The sequence below is a fragment of the Mustela nivalis genome, assembly GCF_964662115.1.
Source record: "Mustela nivalis genome assembly, chromosome: 2".
Lineage (NCBI taxonomy): Eukaryota > Metazoa > Chordata > Mammalia > Carnivora > Mustelidae > Mustela > Mustela nivalis.
Window position 1 is genome coordinate 51,589,195 of NC_139021.1, and position 26,173 is coordinate 51,615,367.

Consider the following 26,173-nt stretch of genomic DNA (forward strand, 5'->3'; position numbering starts at 1 on the left):
TATAAGAATTTGATTGTAATTGCCACGGTGGATATAGTGATGAGTTGTATGCATACTTATAAAAAAGCTGTGTAGCAAATGCCGAATGAGTAGATAGAGAGTAAATATAGATGTTCCAGTGGTTATTTTATTAGAAACTACAAGACCAGAAGTAGAAATAATCCTTAAATACATTCCCAGAGACCAGAAAGTTTTAATACAGACCTTAGCATCTGTCATAATTACTTACATATAATAGGTGACCAATACATGCCTCATGAATTGAATTAAAGTTAAATATACCAGAAAAAACAGCAATGGGGGTTTGAGAAGAAGTGAGGTAAGATGGGCAGAAATTGAATTATACCCAGGGAGAATGAAGAAGAGGTCTTGTCAGTGATTAGAAAACAGACAAAGCAGCATGGAGGAAAAGACTTAAGTCAGCCGGCAAAGGAGAGGTAAGTTAGATCAGGTCCCAGATAGTGTAGCAAACTAGTATAGAAGAAACACACAGGTATCACCATCCTCAGAGACTGTAGGGACCAGGGGTTTCAGCATGAGCAGTCATCTAGAAAACAAGATCGTGGGTAAAAAGGTCTCTCGACCTTCTCATTTCTAAACTACAAAAATCAGACTTTTCTCAGGATTTCTTTTGGGGTTTCAGTTGAGTATGCTTAATGAAATTTTGGGGTTTGACTTCCCACCTAACCCTAGTATCTTTCTGCCTGCTTGCGGACAATTAGAATTCTAAGAAGAAACCCCAAAATGGGAGCGGGGGGCGCATTATATTTAGATAAGTGTTTGTAAACCACTATGATATAAACCTCAGTTTAAATGTAATCAGCCAGTAAATACATGTAAATGATAAGAGTATCAGATTTGTCAGGTTTTTTTCTTGGCGGTTTTCAGGTAAGGAGAGGAGAAGGCTTGGAGAACATGAGCAAAGGGAAAGGCTATTGATAGAAAGGGGAACAAAGCTTTAATATTTCACACCCTTGACCTGGGCAACAAAAATTACACATTAAGATATTAAGTCATACAAGTATAAAGATAGTTTTGGGTTCATTAAGTTTTTATGTCTGTTTTGTTTTGTAATTGTAAACTAGGCAACTTCCCTGGTAATTTAACTGAGCTGAGGTACTACAGAAACATCCGTTCCATTCCCTATTTTCAGGTTGGTACAATGTGTCATGTTTTTCCTAATGTGGTACATGGAAACAAGAGGTATGACTTGCAGAATCTATTGCATTTGAAAGAGTAGCCTGTGTAAATGGAATATTTAAAAGACCTATAAAAATGTCCAATAAAAATTGGTTTGACAAATTCTTGTCAAAAGTGGGGCAAATATTTTATCTGTAATACTTAATACATAACCTTCAGAGTTTCATTTGATAAAGATTGTGTCATGATTGTATGAAGGAGCCACTGAAATGGTTATATGTTTGGGGACTACTAGATCTATAGGCTCAATAGGAGACCATTGCAGTAGTTTTCTTTTCTTCTTTAAATTATTTATTTATTTATTTATTTATTTATTTTGGCTTAGCATCAGAACTCCCTCCTCTTGTTTGGAAAATACAAAAGGATTTGTGAGCCTGTGGGTTGAACTCCAAAAAAGCCTGATATCTTCCTTATTCCTCATAAGACACAGGCATATGACCTAAGGTGGGTTAATTGAATGTCATTGTCCCTAGCTGTGAATAGGGAATAGTGTTATAGGAAGGAGTAAGCGATTAGAATTATGCCAGTGGCCTTCCTGTGCACCACTCTGTCGCCATCCAAGTGTCCAGGAGTGGTGCTCTTTAACTAGGTTGTACCTTTGGCCACGGATGCAGCCATCTGCTTTTCCTAGGTTTCCAAGCTTATCTGGTAATCATCCAGGATTTTTTTTTTTTTTTTTTTTTTTTTTTACTACTTAAGGACATCAACACCAGTTTTGTTTTTTGCCTGATAACAATCACTCTCATCAGTCTAAGGAAACTATTATCAGACTAAGGTTGCTACAAGGCTTGTATATGAGGACTACAGTTTTGTTTTGTTTTTTTTTAAGTAAGGGGCTCAATCTCACAACCCCAAGATCAAGACCTGAGCTGAGATCAAGAGTCTGATACTTAACCAGCTGAGCCACCCAGTTACCCCTGAACACTATAGGTTTCTAAGTGATAATAAGAGGTTACCTGACTAAGCTCCAAGAGGGCAGAGACTGCGTCTGAATGGATTACTATTGTATACCCAGCTCCTAGCTCAGTGCCCCAGCAAACATGTTCAGTAAATATTTTGATTTTGACTTGAATGAATAAAATAGTGATACCCATTTATAGGCCTCTTCAATCTCTATTTTAGATTTAATATGACTGCTTTTAGTGTGGGTTTTCCATAGGAAGAAAGAGAATTAAAAATGATGACACTAAGGTTTTGAATTCAGGTAAACAGGAGATTGTTTTTTCATTAGCAGAAATGAGAAGTCCGGAGGAAAGAGGTTTCTGCTATGGCTTTTACATTTTTGTAACTGCAGGTTAAATAAGTTGTGTTACTCACTAGATATCTTCATATTTTGAAAAGCACGATAGTCCCTCCTATTCAGTACAGCAAAAACAGCTTACCTAACAACTTCAGACTGTCACTTGAATCTGCACGAAGAATGTTTTTTTTTAGTTTTTTTTAAATGGTTTTGCATACGTGATTTATTTAAACTTTCAAAACAATTAGCAAACTTGTTATTACTCTGCTTTGGTCATTTGTGATTCCGGGAGAAGCAAGGAAGTCATTTCTCAGTGTTCTGAATATAGAAAAGACTGAAATGCTGTTTTTCATAAAAACTGAAGAAAGTGGGGTGCCTAGGTGGCTCAGTGGGTTAAAGCCTCTGCCTTCGACTCAGGTCATGATCCCAGGGTTCTGAGATCGAGCCCCACATCGGGCTCTCTGCTCAGCGGGGAGCCTGCTTCTCCCTCTCTCTCTCTGCCTGCCTCTCTGCCTACTTGTGATCTCTCTCTCTCTGTCAAATAAATAAATAAAATCTTTAAAAAAAAAACTGAAGAAAGTGTCATTGAAGATCAAGTTATGAAGATGATTGGCCAAACTCCAGCTGTCTCCTGTTGCAAATAGATGATCTTAAACTGCCGCCAAGTGGTGAATGTGACAAAAACCTTATCAAAAACCTAGTGACAGATGAAGATGGAGAGACAACTGTCTCATCAACTGTGGGATTCTGAAGGTAGGCAAGGTTCAAGAAATGTTAAAGTCAAAGTGCTTAAACAAAGAAAGATGGTCTTCTTAAGGCACCAATGCATATTGATTGAAATATCCTAAATGCTTATTCTACCAATTTGCATTTGGTTGCAATATTGAATTGCAGGTGTTTGAAACAGTGTGAGAGAGACCTTTGCCAATAATTCTTGGGTTAGTTACACAATTTTTTTTCTTATGCCACTTTATGGATTGCCTTTGACACAGATCTGGTATCACAGGAGGCAAAACCTAGGCTTTTGGATTTATAATGACCTGCACATGCCCAGGAGGAATGAATATCTTCTGCTTCTAGAAAGAGTTGTCATTTGGCCATTTAGATAACTTGCAGTTCAGTGCTATTGGCCCTGATATTGATATTTGCCAAATTTTTAAGGTTTTATTTATTTGACAGAGAGAGAAAAAGAGAGTATAAGCAGTGGGAAGTAACAGAGGAGAGGGAGAAGCAGGCTCCCTGCTGAGCAAGGAGCCCAATGTTGGGCTCAGAGCCAGACCCTGAGATCATGACCCAAGCTGAAGGCAGATGCTTAACCGACTGAGCCACCCAGGCGCCCCGATGTTTGCCAGTTCTTATACAAGTACAGTAGGGTGTTAGGGTTATCATGCACATTTCATATTCTTGTTTCTAAAATTACATATACCTTTTTATACTTAACATCAGTTGGAATAGTCAAGTGTAGAATACCTAAAAAAGCAAACTTCTTGGCGAGAATAATTAGAATTCTGTTTTAATGTCTGTAGGGATTTATTTTACTTTTAGAATGTTTCTAAAAATGGTTAACCTAGAGGTACCTTTATTGGGTGTCTTAGTTCCTGCTCTGGGTTTGTTGTTTGGGTACTCCTTTTCTAAAATTTCTTTGCTGCCTCTTCCTGTTTGTAAACTTGCTGCTATCAACAGTGGGATGCTAGTTTCTTAGCCCTTGCCATTATTCAGCTCTTTTTCACAGTCCAAGACCGACTTAGCTTCTGTGACTCATTTTACAGTGGTTATGCGTTCTGGATGTGAAATGTTACTGTTCCTCTTTTCTACAAGGCTAAGGAAAGATGTATCCTTATCATAGAAGATAAAAGGAAAAAGAAATCCCGAACAATTAAAGCACTATGGAATTCTTACTCTGAATGAGGTACTGTGGGAGATTCAAAGTATACCTAAAATGATGCCTGTTTTCAAAACACTTATGATCTGATTGAAAATCTGACACTATGGGAATGCTAAACACCCCATGAGTAGTACAGACAGTTAAATGTACAGAAATTCACAGGAAGGAGGCCACTTTTCAACTGTGTTCGTTTGGAAATGTTTTATAGAGTTGAATTTGAATATGGCCCTTTATTAGGGTTTCATAAACAGGAAAGAGCAATAAATAATCCTTTAGTGATTGTGATATATTCCAAGTATTTATGAAAGGGCTCTCATATAATAGGCAGTCAATAAATGCTCACACAGGGGCGCCTGGGTGGCTCAGTGGGTTGAGGCCTCTGCCTTCGGCTCAGGTCATGATCCCAGTGTCCTGGGATCGAGCCCCGTATCTGGCTCTCTGCTCAGCAGGGAGTCTGCTTCCTCCTCTCTGCCTGCCTCTCTGCCTACTTGTAATCTCTGCCTGTCAAATAAATAAATAAAATCTTTTAAAATAAATAAATAAATAAATAAATGCTCACACAGTGAATGAATATATAAATTCTGACCTGGATCTCTCATTGGCTCATCAGAATCAATGTCTTTTTTTTTCCCCCAGTATGTCTTAAATGTAGCCTCTCTGCTCTCATAACTGTACTTCCTCTGTCTTGCCCATGTGGCAGTAAAGACATTACCATTTATATTGAAACACAGGGTCATCTCTTTCCCCTTTTCTCCTTTCTTCCTTTCATTCTTTCCTTTATAGTCCAGTTATTTCCTACAGAAAATTTCCTATAATATCATTTTATCAATCTCCTCTTCATTCCCAGTAATACCACTTTTTCCCTACCCCATATTATTGCTTTCCTAAATCTTTAACTGGCTTTTGTCCCCTCTGCCCACTCTCCAATCACTGTCAGATTAATCTTCCTAAAATCTAACTTTGATTGTATATCTTCCCTGCTACCAGCTTTTTTGCCTTTTGAATAGTCTGTATTCCTTAGCAATCCATTTCTTTATTACACTGTCCTATCTGACTTCATTCTCACTTCCCAGTTTTATCTCCACCCCCACTTCTTTACATACATCCTGTTCCATTCAAACCGGATGACTCGGTAGCTCATGAATATGCCTTTGTTCACACTGTTAACCTGAGGGGCAGGCCTCATCTTTATCTAAATTATGACTACTCCCACAGACCTGGCTCAAGTGTCAATCTTGCTATGAAACTTTCGCTAATCATGCTTAGCAACATGTAAGTGAAATTTTCTCTAAATGCTCAATTTTTTAATATATCATATCTAGCCAGCTTGGTTTGTTTTACAACTATATGTTCCTGTCATACCCTATTTTGCTATAAATCCTTGAACATGAGAACTACAATCATACAAACAATATAATAGTATAAACAGTATTCATTTTGATACTTCCCATGTCTAGCACATTTCTTATGTATTTACTCAAATAAAGGGCTAAAAGCACAGACTAGGCCCCAAAGGAAATGTGTGCTTCTTTTATGCCACTTTTGAATGTTCAGTGGCAGTTTCAGTGTCTAGCTTGAGTTTGCTTTCTTCTCCAAAGATGATATGGGCATCAATAATGAGAAATCTCTCTAAATAATTCTGCTTCCCACAATTCCTTAACCTGTAGTTGTAGGCAAATGAATCTTCCTATAGTCCAGTTTCCTTGTTAAAAAAAAATGGAGGTAATAATGTGAACTCTGTCAAATTGTTGTAGGAATTATCATCAAGAAAAAGAGGCAAAAGAGAATAAGAAAGGTTTTTTTATTTGGGGTCTCCGAATTGCAATTCAGAGAGCACAGATTCTGTTAGTAACCAGAAAAGTGTCCCACTCATGTGGGGAAGACAAGAGGTTATTTTGAGAAAGAAGAATTGGGGTAATCTCATGATTTTGATAAAGAGAGAAAAATAAAAACCTGTTAATTGGTGCTAACTAGTTGAGCTGCTTTGATTACTCTGACTTTAATTGGTGCTATCAAACAAAACTAATCTTGGTGTGCTTTAATTATTCTGTCTTCATAAGCTCATACCAACAGTTTTATGGTCTTGATGCCAGTTGTTCTGTTTAGCAACTCCTTATAAAAAGTTGTCACTTTTGGCCCAGTTCAAGAATTCCCTAGTTAGAAAGGAAAATGAAGCTTCAAAATGGAGTCTTTCATGTTCAGAAATTGTATGCAATTCCACGGAATTAAATGAGGTCATATTTTACATATATTACTACGCTAAGTGAGTACATATAATGCACTTATTTAGAGTAGTACCTTGCACATAGTACATGCTCAGTGTTAGCTGCTGCTGTTAGCTATTACACTTTTGACCCTGAAATAGCTAATGGTTTGAAGTATGAATTTGATAAGTCTGTATGGAGCCTAAAACTTTGAACATTTCCTATCAGTGATATTTACTGTCTTACCCGTAGTACTAGGGAATTTTTTTTTTTTAATTTGCCAACAAATACGACAACCAGAGTTCTTTTTTTCTAATTTCACCAAACCCAGTATATGAATATCAAGATTTATAAAAGACCTGGTTTGGCATGGTGGTAGATGGTTATTATTCGCTTTATAAAATAATCACCTACATGGAATATTTTACTGACTCCTTTAAACAGAAATCTCCACTTAGGAGTTTATAGTTAAGCTTAAACAAATTTAACTTATATACATTTTCATGAACATACTTTATTTTTTGAGATTTTATTTATTTGAGAGAGGGGGAGTCACAGATAGAGATAGAAAAAGAGATAGCAAGAGAGAGCACAAGCAGGGAGGAGAGGGAGAAGCAGGCTCCCCACTGAGCAAGGAGACCAATTTGGGGCTCAGTCCCAGGACCTGGGATCATGACCTGAGCCAAAGGCAGATGCTTAACTTACTGAACCACTCACGTGCCCCTGAACATACTTTATTGATTGGGAGACAAATTGCCTTTCTAGTTACATTTTATCATTAACCTTGTGACCTTGAATAAGACCTTTCTTTGCATTTCATTTTTCAAATCTGCAAAATGAGGGTATTCAACTCACGTTTAAGATCTTGTTCAATTCCTTAAGTCTGTGGTTCTGGCAGCGTGATGGGACAAAGTGAAGAAGGTTCAAGTTGACAAGGAATAACCATTCACAGCTTCTGCTTTTTCTAGGTATGGTAACAGCAAAAAGAGCTTCTTGAGAGGAGGGACCAAATATTATTCTTGAATTCCCTACAGTGTTTACCTCAGTGCCTTAAATAGAGTTGGTTCTCACTAAACATTGAATTAATCAGCAATACCTATAAAGATCAAGATCATACACTCTAGAACCAGACAATGCCTGGGTCTATACTTCCAGCTCTGTCACCAGCTGGGGGACATTGGTCAAGTCAGTCTCTCTAGACCTAAATTTATATGGAAAGTGGGGATAATGATAGTATGATGATATTGTTGTGAAAGTTAAATGAGCTAATATTAGTAAGGTCCTCAGAGCAATGCTTAACACATAGTAAACTCTGTTGTTACTCTATACATATTTGAATGATCTGTAACCTTAAGAGCAACTGAATGTGCATGATGGAGGTAGGAATATAATTTCTCTTATTGATGTTTCATGGAAAACAGGTTTTTACATGGTAACATTCATCTAATTTGGTTGGGGATGAAGTTACTCAAGTTATTCTTTTTTTAAGAATGAGGCATAAAGCATGTCTGATTGCTTGAGTTCACACCAATCATTTTATATAGCCAGGACTGGTTAGACAAAAGATCCAGAGGTAGAGGGGTAAGATGCTTTTTAATAGTTTCTTTCCAACCCTCAAGAGGGGGTGATTCTAGGATACATTGTTCCAAGAGTGAAAAGTCTATCTGCAATTCTAATCTTTTATGTCAAAACATGAAACCTTATGAGGTATTCTGGAGACTCCATCCCTAAGGACCTGCACATTGTGTAAATTTTTTATCATCTTAAAATCAAAGTCCACTAAATAGTAAAGTCTTGGTATGTGGCATCTGATTTTTTTTCTCTCCAGTGAAAAGAGTTGCCATCTAAAGGAAACCAGCTCCAGACACTTAAGTTAACACTTAAGTTACAGGATACCCAAGATTGCTGGGAAAGGAATCATCATGGTTGTCCCTCTTTATTCAAATAACAGGGCAGTTGGACACTTACTGCTCCTGCAGGTGTGTGACCTTAGCACTCTGTGGCTTAATAAAGGACCTTGCCCCAAATCACCCCCTCTTATTATAGTCAGGTGTCTGGGAAAGTATCAAGGCCATTAGATCTTACCTCTTTTCTACTTTGAAGCTTAGCCCAATCAGAACCTTTCTCATGGATGGAAGTCAACCAGGAGGAAAGGATATCTCAAAGATGAAGAAGAGGGAACTTGCCTTTAGGGAAGTCTGGAATGGTGACTTGGATGCCCCATCAGGAAGCAGATTTTGTCCTGGCATAGTATGTGGCTCATGCTGGAATCTGACCCCTCCCTAACTCCCAAACACCTTGGAACAATGGATGATCTTTGGTAGTGGGAACAGTGGCTGTAAATATGACATAGCTTTAAAAATTGTACTTTTGGGAAGCCAAGGACAGTATACCAGGTATGGAGACCTCTGCAGCCCTCAAAACTCACAGCTGAATAAAAATCACTGAATAAAAATCGTTTGGACTGTGTGGGACCAATTTGCAACACTGCCAAAACTGGATCTGTGCAGATCTGTGCGATGTCTGCTGTGCACTACAGGATTTTCAGTTTCAGGCATTTGGAAGTTGAATGGTCTCTTTGGACTGAAAACACTCTTGAGTTACTTGAGAACAATTGTGAGGCCCCTAGAAAAAGATTGGACTTCCTGTTCATTTGAGGTAGGAAGTGTGAAGTGATTTTAATTTGAATAAGGAGTAAGATTTGATCTTCTGACTTAACATTTCTTACACTGATTTTAGTTGTAGCAGCTTTGCTAAGGCAGTGGGACCATGTTCGTTTAAAGGAGGCTTTAAGAGGGCTCTGGTGACATTTCTTCAAAAGCCTGGAAAATTTTATCTGGTTAGATCAACGCACATTGTCGGTATGCGGTTGGCAAAATAATTTTTTTTTTTAAAGATTTTATTTATTTATTTGACAGACAGAGATCACAAGTAGGCAAAGAGGCAGGTAGAGAGAGAGGAGGAAGCAGGCCCCTGCTGAGCAGAGAACCCGATGCGGGACTCGATCCCAGGACCCTGAGACCATGACCTGAGCCGAAGGCAGCGGCTTAACCCACTGAGCCACCCAGGTGCCCTGGCAAGATAATTTTTTGACGATTTTCTTTTTTCATGAGAGACAGAGTGGGAGGGAGGGGGGCAGAGAGGCAGGATTCCATCCCAGCATCCTGGGATCCTAAGCTGGAGTCAGATGTTTAACTGATTGAGCCACCCCAGCGCGAGGGCAAGATTATTTTAAGATAACTGACAATGAACCAAAAAGCTAGTTTCTTAAGTTTTTCTAAATTTCTGAAGAAAGCGCAGGCTGCAGAAAGGAAGTTGGAACCAGAAGTAATGAAGCTAAAATCTACAATCCCTCGTCCAGGCCTTCGGGGAGAGGTGGGGCAGGAGCCTCACACGGGCGCGCTCGGGGCTGCGGCCCGAAGGAGTCACGCCCACATGGGCGGGGCCGCAGGGGTGGGACTTCCTGTCGCGGAGACTTCTCGCTCTCTCAGGAAGAACTCCGCCGCAGATCCCGCGGGCAGCTTAGTGGGTCTCGCGTCCCCCAAGTTGAGGTAAGTGCTGCGTTCCTGCGACTTCGTATCAGCCGCCGGGCCGTGTGGGTCCGAGCTGTGGGCGTGGGTGCTGCAGGCAGCACTCCCCTCCCCCAGCCGAAGTGGGTGGGCGCGCAGGGACCCAGGCCGCAGGCGGCTTGGGGGAGGGGTGGGGGGGCTTTATCCCTGCACCTTAGCCCCTTCCTCCGGGTGACAACGGGGAAGGCCCCACGTCGTGTAGCGGTGTCGCCCACGGGTTCTCTCTGAACCCTTGTGGCAGCTGACGTAGAATAATTTTTCTCTTTTTCAATTTACTGATTTCAAAGAAGCTCAGAGACCTGGCATGGTTGCAGGGTCTTGCAGTCCCAGGGCGAGCCCCTCACTTCCTGCTGTCTGCAGTCGCGCTGCTGGGGACAGGTGACAGGAAGGTGGCATGGTTCCCACCGTCAGGAAGGCTGTGGACAGAAACAGTTGGGCATGTGTCGGGCGTTTGTCTTTAGGAAAGGGAAGGTGAATAGAATATGCTCATTTCCATCAAGAGATAGGCTCCAAGTGGTTGTGAACATTAGGCACCTACACAAATGATCAAAACGTAAGGAGGACATTCCTGAGGGCCCCAAGTGTGATGCACAGAGTTTATGGGCTCTTCCAGGCCAAGGCGTCCTCCCAGATTCTCACTGTGTGTTCTGTTCCTTCCTTGGGACTGTCGTTCAGGCTCAGGACTCAGTGTTGCCTTACCTAGGTGGCTTACCTGGTATTTACATCTGAAGGTCATTATCTCTTCTGTGAGCTCAGGATCCACAGAGCAGCTGCCGAACTGGCATCTCCTTTTGGCTTCACAAAGCCGCCTCCTGCTCTACCAATTAAACTTTTGATCTCTCCACCTCCTACACACATCTTCAGATTGACTCTTTTCTGTTACTCCCGGCTTCCGTGAATGTCACTATTATGCATTCAGTTGCTAGAAGTGGGAAATCTGGGCATCTCTGAACTCTTCTTCTCCTTCATACCCATATCCAAATTATTACTAAGCGCCCCCAACTTTACCTCCTAAAGCAAGCATCTCGCCATTCTCTAAACTTCTCTATAAACACCTCTCCCGCCATTCTCCCAGGTTTAAGCCAACCTTCAGGTCGGCCTGGACTACTGCATCCTAAATCTAAATCTCCAATCCAGTCTACCCAGTACCCACTCTCCACTCTCCCCTCCACCCTCCAGTCTGTTCTCTTCAATAGCCATGGTGAAATGATTCTTCATGGCTCTCAAATCAAAATGTTACCTTTAAGGCCCTGCCTGGGAAGATGCCTACTATCTCCCCCAGTCTCATCCCTCCCCCCTTCCCTTGATCTCTGAACTGTCACACTTAGGTGTTTTAGTTACTCTTCACCTACCTGCACTTGAGTTAGTTAATGCCTCTTCACTTGTCCTTCAGAGCTTGGTTTAATGATGTTGTCAGGGCAACCTTATCTGATACCTAAGGCCCAGTTAAAGCTCTCCTGTTCACAAGGTTCTCTCACTGTACTTCTACTTAAACTTTATTATGTTTGCGATTTTGCATGTAGTCTGATTTTTTTTATTATTAATATCCGACTCTCCACTAGTGAGTAAGTGAATTGGGCCTGTTTTCCTCATTATGATGCAGTACACAGGGTATCACAGGTATTCAGCAAATAACTATCAAATGATTAAACAAATAATGAATTCCAGATGGAGAATCCCTAGAAGAAAAGGTAGCTTTTGAAATGGGCATTGAAGAATTGGTAGGAGTTATATCAGTGCTGTTGCTATGAGAGGCTTGAGCAGAGTTTCTGGCAAGAAAGCATATGCACTGTTCAGTTAATCTAGTTCTGTTAAGTCTAGAAGAGAGGAATGGAGTAAGAACAGAGTGGGGGAAAGTTTGGAAACAATTCTTGAGATACTCTAAGCAGTGACTTCTGTAACTTGAAAAGTGGCTTCCCTTTTACATTTTAAAGAAAAAAATTCAGGAAAAAAAAAACCTACCAGCAGGAACAAACAGCTTACTGTTTCTGCCCTTTGCCCTCCCCTCCTTTCTTCTCTTTCCTACACCGTGAGCACCATGGTAGGGAATTCTGAGCAGTCTTTAAGGTGAAACTGTCAGTTATTCTCAATTATAAAGGTGACAAAATTGGAGTTGCATTCTATTCTTTTTTTTTTTTTTTTTTTTTTTAAGATTTTATTTGTTAGAGAGGGTAAGGGAGAGAGTACAAGCAGGGAGAATGGTAGGCAGAGGGAGAAGCAGGCTCTCTCCTGAGCAAGGAGGCTGATGCGGGACTAAATCACAGGACCCTGGGATCATGATGTGAGCTGAGGGCAGATGCTTACCCAACTGAGCCACCCAGGCTTCCCTGGGGTTGCTTAATAAGTGATGCCACATTCTTCTGATCTCCTGAAGAGCTTCACTGTCCTAGGTTCCGATTTTAGAGTGTAGTCAAGCCAGTGGTGAGTTATTTTGATATTCTCTTCAGAAGTCAGTGGAAAGCTGGACAGTTCAGAAGAGAAAAATATATTCTTTTTTTCTGGGAAATAAATTTATTATATTTTTAGTCCTGGAATTTTCTTTTCCTCATGTTATAACAGAAAGATAGTGGACTTAAATACAAGAATTAAGTATATACCTTCTGTGCCTTTCTTTCAAAGCTTCTTTAATTTCAGCATTCCCAGTGTTCTTTTATTTTAACTTCATTCTCTACCCAAACATGCAGCTATGTTTTAAAGTACTTATGTGTCATTTCTTCTCCATTCCCAAACCAGTGTGTGTGTGTGTTGTTGTTTATTTTTATTTTTTTTATTTTTATTTTCTTATAACATGATGTTATGAGCACTTTGGGAAACACTTTTATAGAGTTTTTTTGTTATGTAAATGTTCTACAATAGAAGTGGTTTAGGTAAGAATATTTTTTAATGGACCTATGAGTGAATCTTGAAAAACATTGAACTCTAAAGCAATGATGACATTTGTGATTTTGTACACGCGTGATTCATTACCTGAGTGAAAGTATTGTGCTAATTGAGATGCTTTTGTGAACTAACTATTCTATAATTAAGACTTAGAGTTTTTTAATTGCTTTGTCCTGACTTGTGTTAAATCTGTTCAGAAGATGGCTGATCCTTGGCAGGAATGCATGGATTATGCAGTAACCCTAGCAAGACAAGCTGGAGAGGTATGAACAGAAATCTTGTCAGACATAATGTGATGGATATGGGCAGCATGGGGTTGTCCTGTGAAATAAAACATGTATTTTGATTAATTTGCATTTGTTTTCATTTTACTAAACATTTTCAATGGAGTCAGTACTCTGCTTTTGTTGTTAAATCTTTCTAATGACAATTGTGAATTTAAAATAGGATGTAAGATTGTATGATTTTGTATCCAGGTCATAACCACTGAAAAATTATTTTATATACATTTTGGTAAGACATTTTTAAGAACAGCATTTCAGACAGATTGAATGTTTTAAGCCATTTCTATATTTTATCTTTTAGTTTGATTTAAAATGATTTATGCTTTTCTATTTGCTTATCAAAAAATCTTTTTAGGTGGTTCGTGAAGCCATAAAAGGTGAAATGAATGTCATGATTAAAAGTTCTCCAGCTGATTTGGTAACCGCTACTGACCAAAAAATTGAAAAAATGCTTATCTCTTCCATAAAAGAAAAGTATCCATCTCACAGGTATTTTTTATTTTAGTTTCACATGATAAGTTGAAACTTAGGTTAGAGTCAATGTACTAGACAAATTTTGATTCTAGACACAGAAATTGACTTTAACTTAAGCTGAAAAGGAATTTATTTGGAGTGTTGGGCAGCTCAGGAGCCCTAAATGCAGGGCATAGGCAGAAATCAGGAAGAAAGGCAGAGCTACAGGTGCCCCAGGAGCCATTGCTTTAGATGCCACTGGTGGTAGTCTCATGACTGCTGGTTTTGGATATCTTTACCCCATTATCTCAAGTTTGCAAATCCTAAGCAGGAAGGTCTTGCTGAACTCAGATTGTCTGCCCAAGATCAAGCTGCCAGGAAGGAGGAAAGAGGAGGTATTTTGATTCCTTCCTAGTAAGAGGAGTGTTTGGATGCTGAGAAGCTAATATGACAAATGCCTGCCATAGGTATGATTTAGAAGTTTTATTCTCTATATTGCAAACTCTTTTATGTGATAGAGGGATGGTAACCTCAGCGAGTTTGAGAGAAACTAAGATCAGGGCTCTCTTACAGAAACATATAGCAGAACGTCATCCTTTTAAAGTTTTAACATTGTCATTCTCTACTTTTTTTTTAAAGATTTATTTGTTTTATAGAAAGTGTGAGAGCACGTGGTGGGGTTGGGCAGAGGGAGGAGGAAAGAGAATCTCAAGCAGACTCTCTGCTGAGTGCAGAGCCTAATGAGGGCTGGAGCTCACAAACCTGAGATCATAATCTGAGCTGAAATCAAGAGTTAGATGCTTAACCAACTGAGCCACCCAGGCACCCCTCATTCTCAATTTCTTGGTCATGCCATTATCTGTTCTTGGTATTTTAGCCATTGAGAAGAAAAAAATGTTTAAAGCTGTGGCTAAATATACTCCCTCTTAGTAAAAAATTTATAGCTAAGTGAAAAGGGGATAAAAAAGAATCATAAGGATTGTAGGACAGTTCAGTATTGAGTAAAGGAAATAAAATAATGAGTAAAGGAAATACAAAGAAAACCAGTGAACTCAGACATGTAGACATAGTAATTTTGATGGGTAGTTTGCTTTCTCACTGACTTATTTAATGTTCTCTATATTGTCTGTTGCCGTATAGCTAAGTATTCTAAAAACTTTGCAGTTTTAGACAACAAACATTTATTATCTCAGAGTTTTCTAGGGTCAAGAATATGGGAGTTGCTTGGCTGCATGGTTCTGGTCAGGGTCTCATAAAGTTACAGTCAAACTGCTGGTCAGAACTGTAGCATTTCAAGCCTCAACTAGGGCTGAAGGATTCATGTATGTGATTGTTGGTGACTTCAGTTCCTCAAAGGTTTTCTGCTAGCAGCTCCCCTCATTTCCTTGCCGTTTAGGCCTCTCCATGGAACAGCTCTTGATGTTGTGACTACTTCCCCTGAGGCAAGAAGGGGAAAGGGACAGAGGGAGAAATAGAGTAAAGATGGAAACCACAGTACCATTTTTGTGAACAACTCTTCACAGTTGCATATTGTAACTTCTGCTTTGACTGTTGGTTGGAAAAGAGTCACTCGGTTCAAATTCATGCTCAAGGCAAGGGGTGTCAAGTTCTACCTCTTAAAGAGAAGAGCATGAGAGAATGTGTAGAGTTATTTTTTTAAAACCACCACATTTTCTTAGTAAGTTCTCATCTGCAACAAATGTGAGTGAATGCTTACATGTGAGTGCCTTTACTTAACCCTAGGATTACATATGAGAATCTGAATTTTATTTTTCACATGACTTTGCTCTGGGAGAAATAAAGTTTTCTCACTTTATCAGTCTGAAGGAAGAAGGAACAACAATAGAAAAGTGGTGAATGGACTTTTGTTATGTATTAAAGTAGACTCTGAATCTAAGGAAATATTTAAGTTTGAAAATTGCTGAATGCAGTGTGAAGATTTGGAATTTGTCATTCTTGCTTGTAGATTCATTGGTGAGGAATCTGTGGCAGCTGGGGAAAAAAGTGTCTTAACTGACAGCCCTACATGGATCATTGACCCTATTGACGGGACAACAAATTTTGTACATAGGTATGTTTTTTAAAAATGTTAATATTGTAATTACTGTTTGTATATTAACTAAATGGACCCAGATACTTTAGAGAATTATATAATTTGTAGAGTGAAAGGTATCATGCAGAATTTTCATCAGATATGGAAGAGATGATGAAATATTCATGCTGTGGGCTTAGGCAGTGAGGGGCCCTGTTCACCATTCTTTTTCTCACTGGTGGAGCCCAATAGAAATGTAAGCAAGCAGTATTGCTACTTTGAGATTAAGGAACTAATGGAGTCAATTTTGGGGGTCATAGAGAGTGTTGTCTATATAGAGTGGGTTCAGTCCAGGAGAAGAAACTATTAAAAAGAGTGTGTGCTTTAGGATCAACAGACTTGGGCTTGATTTCAGATGCTTTTTTATAGGCTTTGTGACCTTAGGCAAGTTATAATCTTTCTAAGCCTCAGTTGTTATTTAATGTGTGAAATGGACATTTTGATGCTACCTTCCTTATAGAACTGTTTGTTCATGGGATTCAGTGAGTAATACTTTTATATAAGACCTTGTATAGTGCCTGGCACAAAGTAAGTATGTAACTCAGTATATTAGCACTAAAAGAAAGCCTGAGGGATTTGCCACTGACAGTTAAAATGGGTAGCCCTAGTTTGTTGGGATTACACATAAATGTTATATTTGAAGTTGCTGTGTAGCTATACATATCTTTACTAGTACAGAATTGTTAAAGTCTGTAAAGCTAAGATCTAGAATCTATATGTGGAGTGTTAATGTGGAAAGATGCTCCTGACATAACAAGATTCTAATACAGAGTGTATACTATGGTCCCATTTTTGTTAAAATGAAAATTATTAAATATTAAACTTTTTATTTTCAGTAGTTGAACACATTTTGTCTTATTTTATTCATCTTGACTCTTGAGTCAAAAATTATAATGTATGTGTTCAAACTGTCATGAGGCCCTAGCAATAGTTGTGGCTAACAGTTTACTTTTCACATGTGAAACTCCAAATTTGGTATTAAAGACAAGTAACAGTTTGTTCTGTACAATTTGGTATCTGTGTTTATAGGTCCTGACTATGGGAGAAATAACCAAAGGAAAGAGACTTCTTAATCATGAACAATTAAAAATTTTTTAAATTCTGTATTTTTTGAAGAAAGTATTTTACAGTTACTATATTCGTGGCATTTGACATTCCAAAGATATAAAATGTCATGCAGTGCAAAGTGTCCCTCCACTTCTGACCCCAGTTTCTCAGGACCAGTCTCTGGAGGTGGTCACCGTTATCTGTTTCTTGTGAATTCTTTCAAAGATGTTTCATGTCTGTAGAAGATAGAAGCATCTTGAATGTATGTACGTATATACATATCCCACCTGTACCCATAGTCTCTGCATACTATACACACTGTTCTGTGGGAGGAGGGTTGAAACTATATGAAAAATTCTGTAGTCATTTACATTATGAAAAAACATCTTTATTGAAAGTAATTTTTATCTTGGTTAACTTGTATATATGTGTGTGTGTGTTTTTTTTTAAGATTTCCTTTTGTAGCTGTTTCGATTGGCTTCACTGTAAATAAAAAGGTATGCTGTTTAAATTTATAGTAAAATGCCTTGCTCTCATTTTCTAAGAAAGAGTACATAAATTTAGGTTTGTTTCTATATTCAATTTATATAGCTGCATTATTTCAAAATAAGCTGCAGAACTGTTAGAATTGGCGTGATGCTTTTTCCAGTAAAGAAAATTTAATCTCTGAGAAGCAATAATTAAAAGAAAAAAATACAGACAAGTGACTGAAATACAATTCATATTTTTTTTTTAAAGGTTTATTTGTCAGAAAGAGAGAGAGAGAGCACACAAGCAAGCAAAGAGGCAGGCAGAGGCGGAGAGAGAGGCAGGCTCCCTGCTGAGCAAGGAGCCCGATGCGGGACTCGATCCGAGAACCCCGGGATCGTGACCTGAGCCGTAGGCAGCGGCTTAACCCACTGAGCCACCCAGGCGTCCCCATATACTTTTTTTTTTAAGATTTTATTTATTTATTTGACAAGCAGAGATTACAAGTAGGCTGAGAGGCAGGCAGAGAGAGAGGAGGAAGCAGGCTCCCCACTGAGCAGAGAGCCCGACGCGGGGCTTGATCCCAGGACCCTGGGATCATGACCTGAGCCGAAGGCAGAGGCTTTAACCCACTGAGCCACCCAGGCGCCCCTACAATTCATATTTAATCACCATTATATATGTGATAGAGTCAGATGTGATAGGAGCTGATGTGTGATCTGAAATGCTAGATGCAAGTGGAGGGATTTGAGTTAAGAATGCCTTAAGGTGTCTGTGAAGGGAGACTTTGAAAGACCAGAAAATGGTAGGAGCCAGAACATGGTTGGGAAATGCTGAGTATGTTCAGGAATCCAAATATTTGCTTAATTTGAAACCTAGTAGAAAACAAGCTGTAGCTATTGCATTTCCTTGCTGTTTGGCTATTTCATTGATACAGCAATGAATGATGTTTACTAACATCTGTCATACCTGACTTCCAGGAGCTTGTGATGTATTTAATCAGTATATATACAGGAGAGATAAAAAATCTGTGAAAATAAAAACACATCTTAGGCACAGGGTTGCACTAATTAGTGAGAACTTCTGAAAGAAGCTAAAGGAGCCTTTACCCTATAAACAGCCTTGGGCTATGTGCTGTCCCTGCCATTGAACTAACTCACAGTTCATGCTGAAGTTAGATGGGCAGACAGATAAATACATAGTGGAACTATGAAACAAATGCTGTGAGAACATGAAGAGGGTGTATCCAGTTCTGCCCAAGAGTGGTTTGGGGAAAATCTTCATAACAGAAGGGGTCTTTAGAGTTTGGTCATGTGAGTTGGGTTTTAGAAAAGGAGGAATTTTTCAGATAAAGAAGAAACGGAGGAAAGTATTTTAATCAGAACAGCTTGGAGAAGAGCATGATGTGTGTAGGGAACGAGATGTTCATTGCGAGTGAACTCTGAAAGTGGCAGGAGTAGAAATGATGAGACGAGTTAGTTGTGGTTTTATTGTGAGGCACTGTGGCTTGTCTATGCCAGAACATTTATTTTTAGGCTGTAGAAAACCAGTAGAGGTTCTTCAAGTACAGGGTGACAGATAATTCTTGCAGTGCAGAGATCATACCAGAGGGGCAGGGTGGGTGATTCTGAACTAAGATGGGGCAGTGAAGGTGGCTGAGGAAATGCCAGAACCAAAAATAAAACCAAAAAATAAAATTTGAAGAAGACATTTGGGGAAGGAATGATGTGTGATCAGGTAACGAGTGATCTTTGACCTCTTTAGTTGAGATTTCTGTAAGATTAATGGACGCATAGGTTCTTCCCTATGATAGTGTGGTTGTAGGTGGTACAGGCCACAGTTAAATGTGGTAGTTGAATTTATGAACTGGAAAGAACAAAGCTCTAAGAATATAGACATCCAAGAAGGGGATTGAAGAAATGGAAGAGTGAACAAATCCTGACCTACACCACTTTTAAGGGTTGGACAGAGAACAGGGTCTTCAGAAAAAGTGACACAAAAACAGATTAGTGAAAGAGGTAGGACTATGTATACTGCCAGAAACATGGGAGTACTGGATTATTACTTAATCCAGCTTATTAAGTAATAAAGTATGGATGATGGTCAGTAGTCGCCAATATTTGGAGATGGTATTTGGTTAGTAGGAGTTCACAGGTAATCTCTTTCAGGGAAGTTTTGGAAGCGTGTGTGATCAGGGCAGAAGCCAAATTGTAATTTTTGTTAAGAGGAGAATAAAAGAGGTGAAGTATAGACTACCCTTTAGGCAGTGAAGGGAAAAGGAGAAGATAACATCTTGAAAATTTTGTGGGGGAGGTAGAAATTTGGTGTGAAAGTATCAGAATGGAAATCTGAGAGGAGGAGATCAGTTGGTAGAGGAGTATTTCAAAGACATTTGAGAGGGTCGGAATCAATAAAGAAGGAAGATTCACCTTAGAAAGTAGGAAATAGGGCGCCTGGGTGGCTCAGTGGGTTAAGCCGCTGCTTTCGGCTCAGGTCATGATCTCAGGGTCCTGGGATCGAGTCCCGTATCGGGCTCTCTGCTCAGCGGGGAGCCTGCTTCTCTCTTTCTCTTTCTGCCTGCCTCTCCGTCTACTTGTGATTTCTCTCTGTCAAGTAAATAAATAAAATCTTTAAAAAAAAAAAAAAAAGAAAGTTGGAAATACTTAGCTGTCTGAGGCAGGAGGATGAGAGGTACAAGGTGGGTTGAGTTGAGAAATGGATGGGACAAGAGTCAATGATTCAAGTCTGATGACCTCTTTCCTCTGTTTAAGCTAGAAATTAGCATTTTAAGTATCCCATAATAGTTACTTGAAAACATTCTCAGTATACAAATTTTTTTGTTACTGCCTTAAAAAAAAGTATTGATTTAATGATGAAAAATACTCAAGTTTGATAAAGGAAACTTTTTTCCTTCTGCAGATGGAATTTGGAGTCGTATACAGTTGCCTGGAGGATAAGATGTATACTGGCAGGAAAGGAAAGGGAGCCTTTTGTAATGGTCAAAAATTACAGGTTTCACAACAGGAAGGTAGGTTTATCCTCTCATTTTTGGTGTGGTTGATATTCTGTACATGTTTTTCATTATTTTTGAGTTAACCAATGGAGTTCTCCCAGTTTTTAACAGATTTGTAAATTATATGTCTTTTCCCTTTACATTTTTATTTCCACCACAGTTTTGAATGTGGTAGTGGAAGCAAGGAAGAAAGTATATTCCAGCAAACACCACTCAAACTCACCAGCTTGCTAAATGCTGGGAATAGAAAGATGAATAAGAATGGCTTCCTGCCTCTGTGAAGTTCATGGTTTATTGTTTCAGCCACTGCATCTCGAATTCTTTGTCAAATTCCTCTGATCTGATGTCACTGGGACCAGTTGATAGACTGTAAATCTTAGGGGGAAAAAGTCTGTTAATGTTGGGAATCATTAAAAATGAGGTCTGTATATTTTTTACAACCTTGATGATTGGCATTTTGTCTTCTATGTGACAGCTCATTGAACTTTTGAGTCCCTTTTTTTCCATAAACCATGTCCAACATCTCCCATAGTTTGTACTTCAGATTCTAAGTGCAGCAAGAACTTAAAGATACTTGCAAATCAGTCTCAGAATCCCCCTATACTTCTATAATTTTTTTCCTCAGACACTTAAGTTGAGAGCAGATTTTTAGTTCCTTTTTATTGAACTCTAAGACGCTAAAGATTGGGATATATCCTAATTTTTAAGATAACATGTGAAAAAACATGCATCTTATCAAAGTGCTGCGTGAAGTAAGTCAAGCAGAGAGTCAGTTATATGGTTTCATTTACTTATGGAGCATAGGGAATAACACGGAGGACATGGGAGATGGAGAGGAGAAGTGAGTTGGGGGAAATCGGATGGGGAGACAAACCATTAGAGACTGTGGACTCTGAGAAACAAACTGAGGTTTTTGGAGGGGAGGGGGATGAGAAGTTGGGTGAGCCTGGTGGTGAGTATTAAGGAGGGCTTTTATTACATGGAACATTGGGTGGGGTGCATAAACAATGAATCTGGGAACACTGAAAAAAAAAATTAAATTAAAAAAAATTGAAGCATTTTAAATGCAAAAAAAAAAAAAGTAATGTGGTATCTTTTGTAGAAACTAAATCTTTCCCTTTTTGTAATTTTTTTTTGCATTTTATAATTCTTAATTAGATTATCAGATTATTAGAAGAAACAGTAATTGTGAACATGTTTAGAACAAGCTGGTAAGTGTATACTAGTGGAAGGAGATGAAGTGTAGGGTATGCTACACAGGGAGTCTCTTAGCCAAAGGTGTTGAGTGTGTTAAGAGCTTCAATCATGTTGTTTCAAAGACGGAATGGAAAATATTGGGTAATCTATCAATTTAGTAAATGGAGGTCAGCCACCATTCAGTTTAAACTTTTGCTTTATTTCTAACAGATATTTAAATTATTTATTTTGTAAATTCTTTTTAAATTAAGGTATTTGCTTATTTCCCACTAAAGGTATCATGCATGTAAGCAGATTGGTTATATTTTATATTTTGGGGGGATGTTCAAAGAAGCAGACTCCTTGATTATTAAAGATAATACATTTACCGGAATTCTAATACTTCAAGGCTTAGAATGAAAGAAATACGGTACAACTAGAACGAGGGATGAAAATGGTCCTATTTTATTTTGAATTACAAGGATTACATTTTTAAATCAGAGTTCTTATTACTAAACTTAGTGATTATTTAAAACATTTTCTTTTAGATATTACCAAATCACTGTTGGTGACAGAGTTTGGCTCTTCCAGAACACCAGAGACTGTAAGAATTGTTCTTTCTAATCTGGAAAAGCTGTTGTGCATTCCTATTCATGGGTAAGCTCTTTTTATTTCTTCCCTAAAGTTCCAGAGAATTTAACATTTTCAGAATAAATTTTCCATTAACAGGCTTGGGATCACTCCCATAATTATAATTTTGTAATATAATTTAAAAAACCTTTTTATCTGAGAACAGTTTCAAACTTGACAAAATTTGCAGAAATAATGGGGAAAAAAAAGGATACACTTTACTCAGATTTATCTGTTGTTAACATTATACTCCATTTGCTTTATCATCTCATCATTTCCTCTGTGTGTGTGTGGTTGTGTGTATGTGTGTGTATATATACATGAATGTGTGCATACACAAGTGCATATACACCTTTTTTCCTCTGGACTGTTTTAGGGTAAATTACTTATATTATGGCTCTTTACCCCAAAATACTTCAATTTATTTCCTGAGGTTAGGGATTTTTTTTCATAACCACAATATAATTGTTGACTTTATAAATTTACATTTTATCTAATCTAATATTTAGTTTCTGTAGTTGACCTAACAATGTCTTTTGTAGCATTTTATTCCTCCAGTGCAAGTCAGTGTAGGGTCAAGATGAATATAGTTGTCACATCTCTTCAGCCACTTTTGATCTGAATATTTCCACAGCCTAAGAAACTATCCACTTCCCCTCAGCTTTCAAATTATTTGCATAGAAGAATACAAGGTAGACTCTTAAAATTTATTTCTGGTTTCTATCAATAGTTACTTCTTCCTTGTTACTTGTTCTTTTTTATGTTTGTGCTTTTTTATTTTTGGAAATCTTAATTAAATTACTTAGTGTTTTGTCATTTTTTTTCCCCTAGAGAACCAGGATTATGATTTATTAATCTGATATACAGTTTTTCTCCTCTCTGTCTTGAATTTATTTTTATTCTTTAATTTTTTTATTAATATAAGTGTTTAGGGTATGAATTTTTATCTTACTGCTGTTTTAAATGTATCCCACAGATACTAATATGTAGGGTTTTCATTAATTATTTTTCACAAAATCTGTAATTTGTATTTCCTCTTTTACATGAGAGTTGTGTTCTTAAATTTATATAAGGAATTTTTTTCAAATTTCATTTTTAATTTTAATTTAAAAATTTTATTTTTAATTTTAATTTTTTTTAAATTTCATGATTTAATTAATGATTTAATTTAATTTTTCATTAAAAATTTTCATTTTTAATTTTTATTACATTGTAATGAATCTGCTGTTGAGCTTACTAATACTTTGTTTGTGCCTAGTATATGATTAATTTTGGGGACAGTTCTGTACATACTAAAAAAAAGCATATTCTCCATTATTAGGGTATAGTATTAGATATATAGCCTAAAGATGAACCTTATTATGTTGTTTATTTTTTGTCTACTTCACCTGTCTCATACATTGGTCTTAGTTTTTTGCTTGACTTTAGGAAAGGACAGCAAGCGTTTTATAGCTCATCCTCTATAGATTCCTTGAGAAGAGCACATGTGCATAAAAGACTCCATGAGTTCTAGCACATTCCGTACTGTTTTTCTTTGGCCTTGAAACTTGAACAGCTTGGTTGGTTATAATATCCTTAAGAAAAAGTATGAACTAAATGTCTTGAAAATGCTGTTTTACTGTTGCCTTGCTTTGTATGTTGCTTTTGAGAAATCTGATGCCATTCTAATTTTCTTGGCTTTTAAATTCATATTTTGGGATGCCTGGGTGGCTCAGTTGGTTAAACGTCTGACTTTGGTTTAGGTCATGATCCCAGGGTCCTGGGATCCAGTCCCACATCAGGCTCCTTCCTCAGCAGAGAGCCTGCTTCTCCCTCTGCCTGCCGCTCCCCCTGCTTGTGTGTGCTTGTTCACACGTGCTTTCTCTTTCTCTCTGACAAATAAATCTTAAAAAAAAAATTTCATGTTTTACTTGGAGACTCTGAGAAATTTTTTTCTTTTAATCTTCCATGGCTAATAGCTTTACAAGGACAGATCTTGGAATTGTTCATTCTGGCAGAATTTCCTCCTTTAACATGTATATTCAGGTTTTTTTCATCCAGGAGAATTTTTTTGAGTTATAGTTTTAAATACTAGTTCAGTTCTCATTTTCATTTTCTGTTGTTTTCATTTTCATGAGGGCACTAGTAGGAATGCTGTTTCCTTTGGGTTTTTCTCAGCTACTCTCTCTAGCCCTTTTTACTACTTTCCTGTATTTCCTTTCTTCATTGCCTTTGATTAGTTTTTTATTGGCATATGTTGTCCTTCAGGTACCTTGTGATTGGGATTTCATTCCTGATTTAATTTTGTCTCTCCCTTCCGCCACCTTTTCTGGGTTCATTCATTTCTTGTTTTCTGTCTTTCTCTCCACACCCTCCCCCCACAGTTTCTGCAGTAGTTTTTGTATTTCTCATTTGACACCCTCCCCTGCCCCCATATTTACAAATACTTATTTGAGGATATTTAATTCAGGTTGGATTGATTTCATTTTCAGTTTTTTATAGCTTCATTGTTGAGTTTTGGGGGGAGACTGTATCAGGCAAAAAAAAAAAAAAAAAAAAAAAAATCCCAAATACTTTCATTAACAAATACCTGATATTTTATAGTAGTTTTATGTGATTATGGTCTCCTTTTTTCGGTTCTGTTTTATTTTGTGATCAGGGTTTCTGGTACCTGTTTTTGCTGTCAGTTCTGACCTTCTGTACAATTTCCTTTCTGATAATCTATTAAATTGTGGTGGGCGGTGAGGGTTGGCCTGTCTTATTTCGCTTTCATTTCTGCAGGATCCTTATTTTTTCATGCCTAATTCTTTTCCATCAATTCTTTGTCTAAAAGAGGTGCCACCTCTCTCTCTCTCTCTCTTTTTTTTTTGGCAATAAATTGACAAATTATTTTAGTTTCAAGTATACAGAATAGTGATTTCATATTTGGATATATTGTGAAACGATCACCACAGTAAGTCTAGTTAACATCACCACATACAGATTTTTTCATCTTGTGGTGAGAACTTTTAAGATCTACTTTTTTAGCAACTCTCAAATATGCAGTACAAAATTACTAACTGTAGTCACTGTGTAGTATATCCCCATGACTTATTTTATAACTGGAAATTTGTACCTTTGGATCTCCTTTACCCATTTTGCCAATGCCCTCAAACTCTCACCCCTGACACCTACCAATATGTTCTCTAAGAGCTCAGTTGTTTTTTTATCCTGTTTTGTTTTTAGAATCCACATATATGTAGAATAACCGATCTTATCTGACTCTCCCCAAGAAGTGTAGCTTCCTTGTGGCTGTGAGTTGAGGTTCTACTTTTTTTCCCAGCCCCTTCCCTGTAGCAGGACTATGAATTAGCAATTTTTACATGTTGTTCAGCATTTTTATGTTTGTCTCACCTTTTTTTTTTTTTAATTAACGTATAATGTATTGTTTGCCCCAGGGGTACAGGTCTGTGAATCATCAGGCTTACACATTTCACAGGACTCACCATAGCACATACCCTCCCCAGTGTCATAACCCAGCCACCCTATCCCTACCGCGCCAGCAACCCTCAGTTTGTTTCATGTGATTAAGAGTCTTTTATGGTATGTCTACCTCCTGATCCCATCTTGTTTCATTTTTGCCTTTCCAACCCCCCATAGCCCTGCACCCTTCCTCTCAATTTCCTCATATTAGTGGGATCATGTGATAATTGTCTTTCTCTGATTGACTTCTTTCGCTCAGCATAATACCCTCTAGTTCCATCCATGTAGTTGCAAATGACAAGATTTCATTTCTTTTGATGACTACATAGTATTTCATTGTATATATATACCACATCTTCTTTATCCGTTCGTCTGTTGGTGGACATCTAGGTTCTTTCCGTAGTTTGGCTATTGTGGACATTGCTGCTCTAAACATTTGGGTGCATGTGCCCCTTTGGATCACAATATTTATATCTTTAGGGTAAATACCCAGTAGTGCAATTGCTGGGTCATAGGGTGGCACTATTTTCAACTTTTTGAGGAACCTCCATACTGTTTCCCACCAATGGTGTAGGAGGGTTCCCCTTTCTC

General features: G+C 38.1%; 2 protein-coding genes across 3 annotated transcripts in view; both read left to right on the forward strand.

Moving 5' to 3' along the window:
- Positions 1–535: 535 nt before the first annotated feature.
- Positions 536–4,348, forward strand: SLC10A5 (solute carrier family 10 member 5; the record flags this gene model as incomplete). Its single annotated transcript, XM_082719966.1, is given in 8 exon segments — positions 536–566; positions 2,360–2,494; positions 3,085–3,179; positions 3,793–3,948; positions 3,951–4,128; positions 4,131–4,158; positions 4,160–4,242; positions 4,245–4,348. Coding segments are annotated over 8 exon segments (810 nt in total).
- Positions 4,349–9,981: 5,633 nt separating this feature from the next.
- Positions 9,982–26,173, forward strand: part of IMPA1 (inositol monophosphatase 1) — a 35,114-nt gene continuing 18,922 nt past the window's right edge. Inside the window, exons 1-7 of one of the 2 annotated variants that reach the window (XM_082719625.1) lie at positions 9,982–10,080; positions 13,176–13,241; positions 13,618–13,751; positions 15,682–15,786; positions 17,306–17,351; positions 20,242–20,350; positions 22,060–22,168. In XM_082719625.1, the coding sequence (XP_082575751.1) occupies positions 13,179–13,241; positions 13,618–13,751; positions 15,682–15,786; positions 17,306–17,351; positions 20,242–20,350; positions 22,060–22,168 (566 nt within the window). In that variant the 5' untranslated portion in view covers positions 9,982–10,080; positions 13,176–13,178. The remainder of the gene's footprint in view (positions 10,081–13,175; positions 13,242–13,617; positions 13,752–15,681; positions 15,787–17,305; positions 17,352–20,241; positions 20,351–22,059; positions 22,169–26,173) is intronic. The other variant, XM_082719626.1, reaches the window with a different exon arrangement.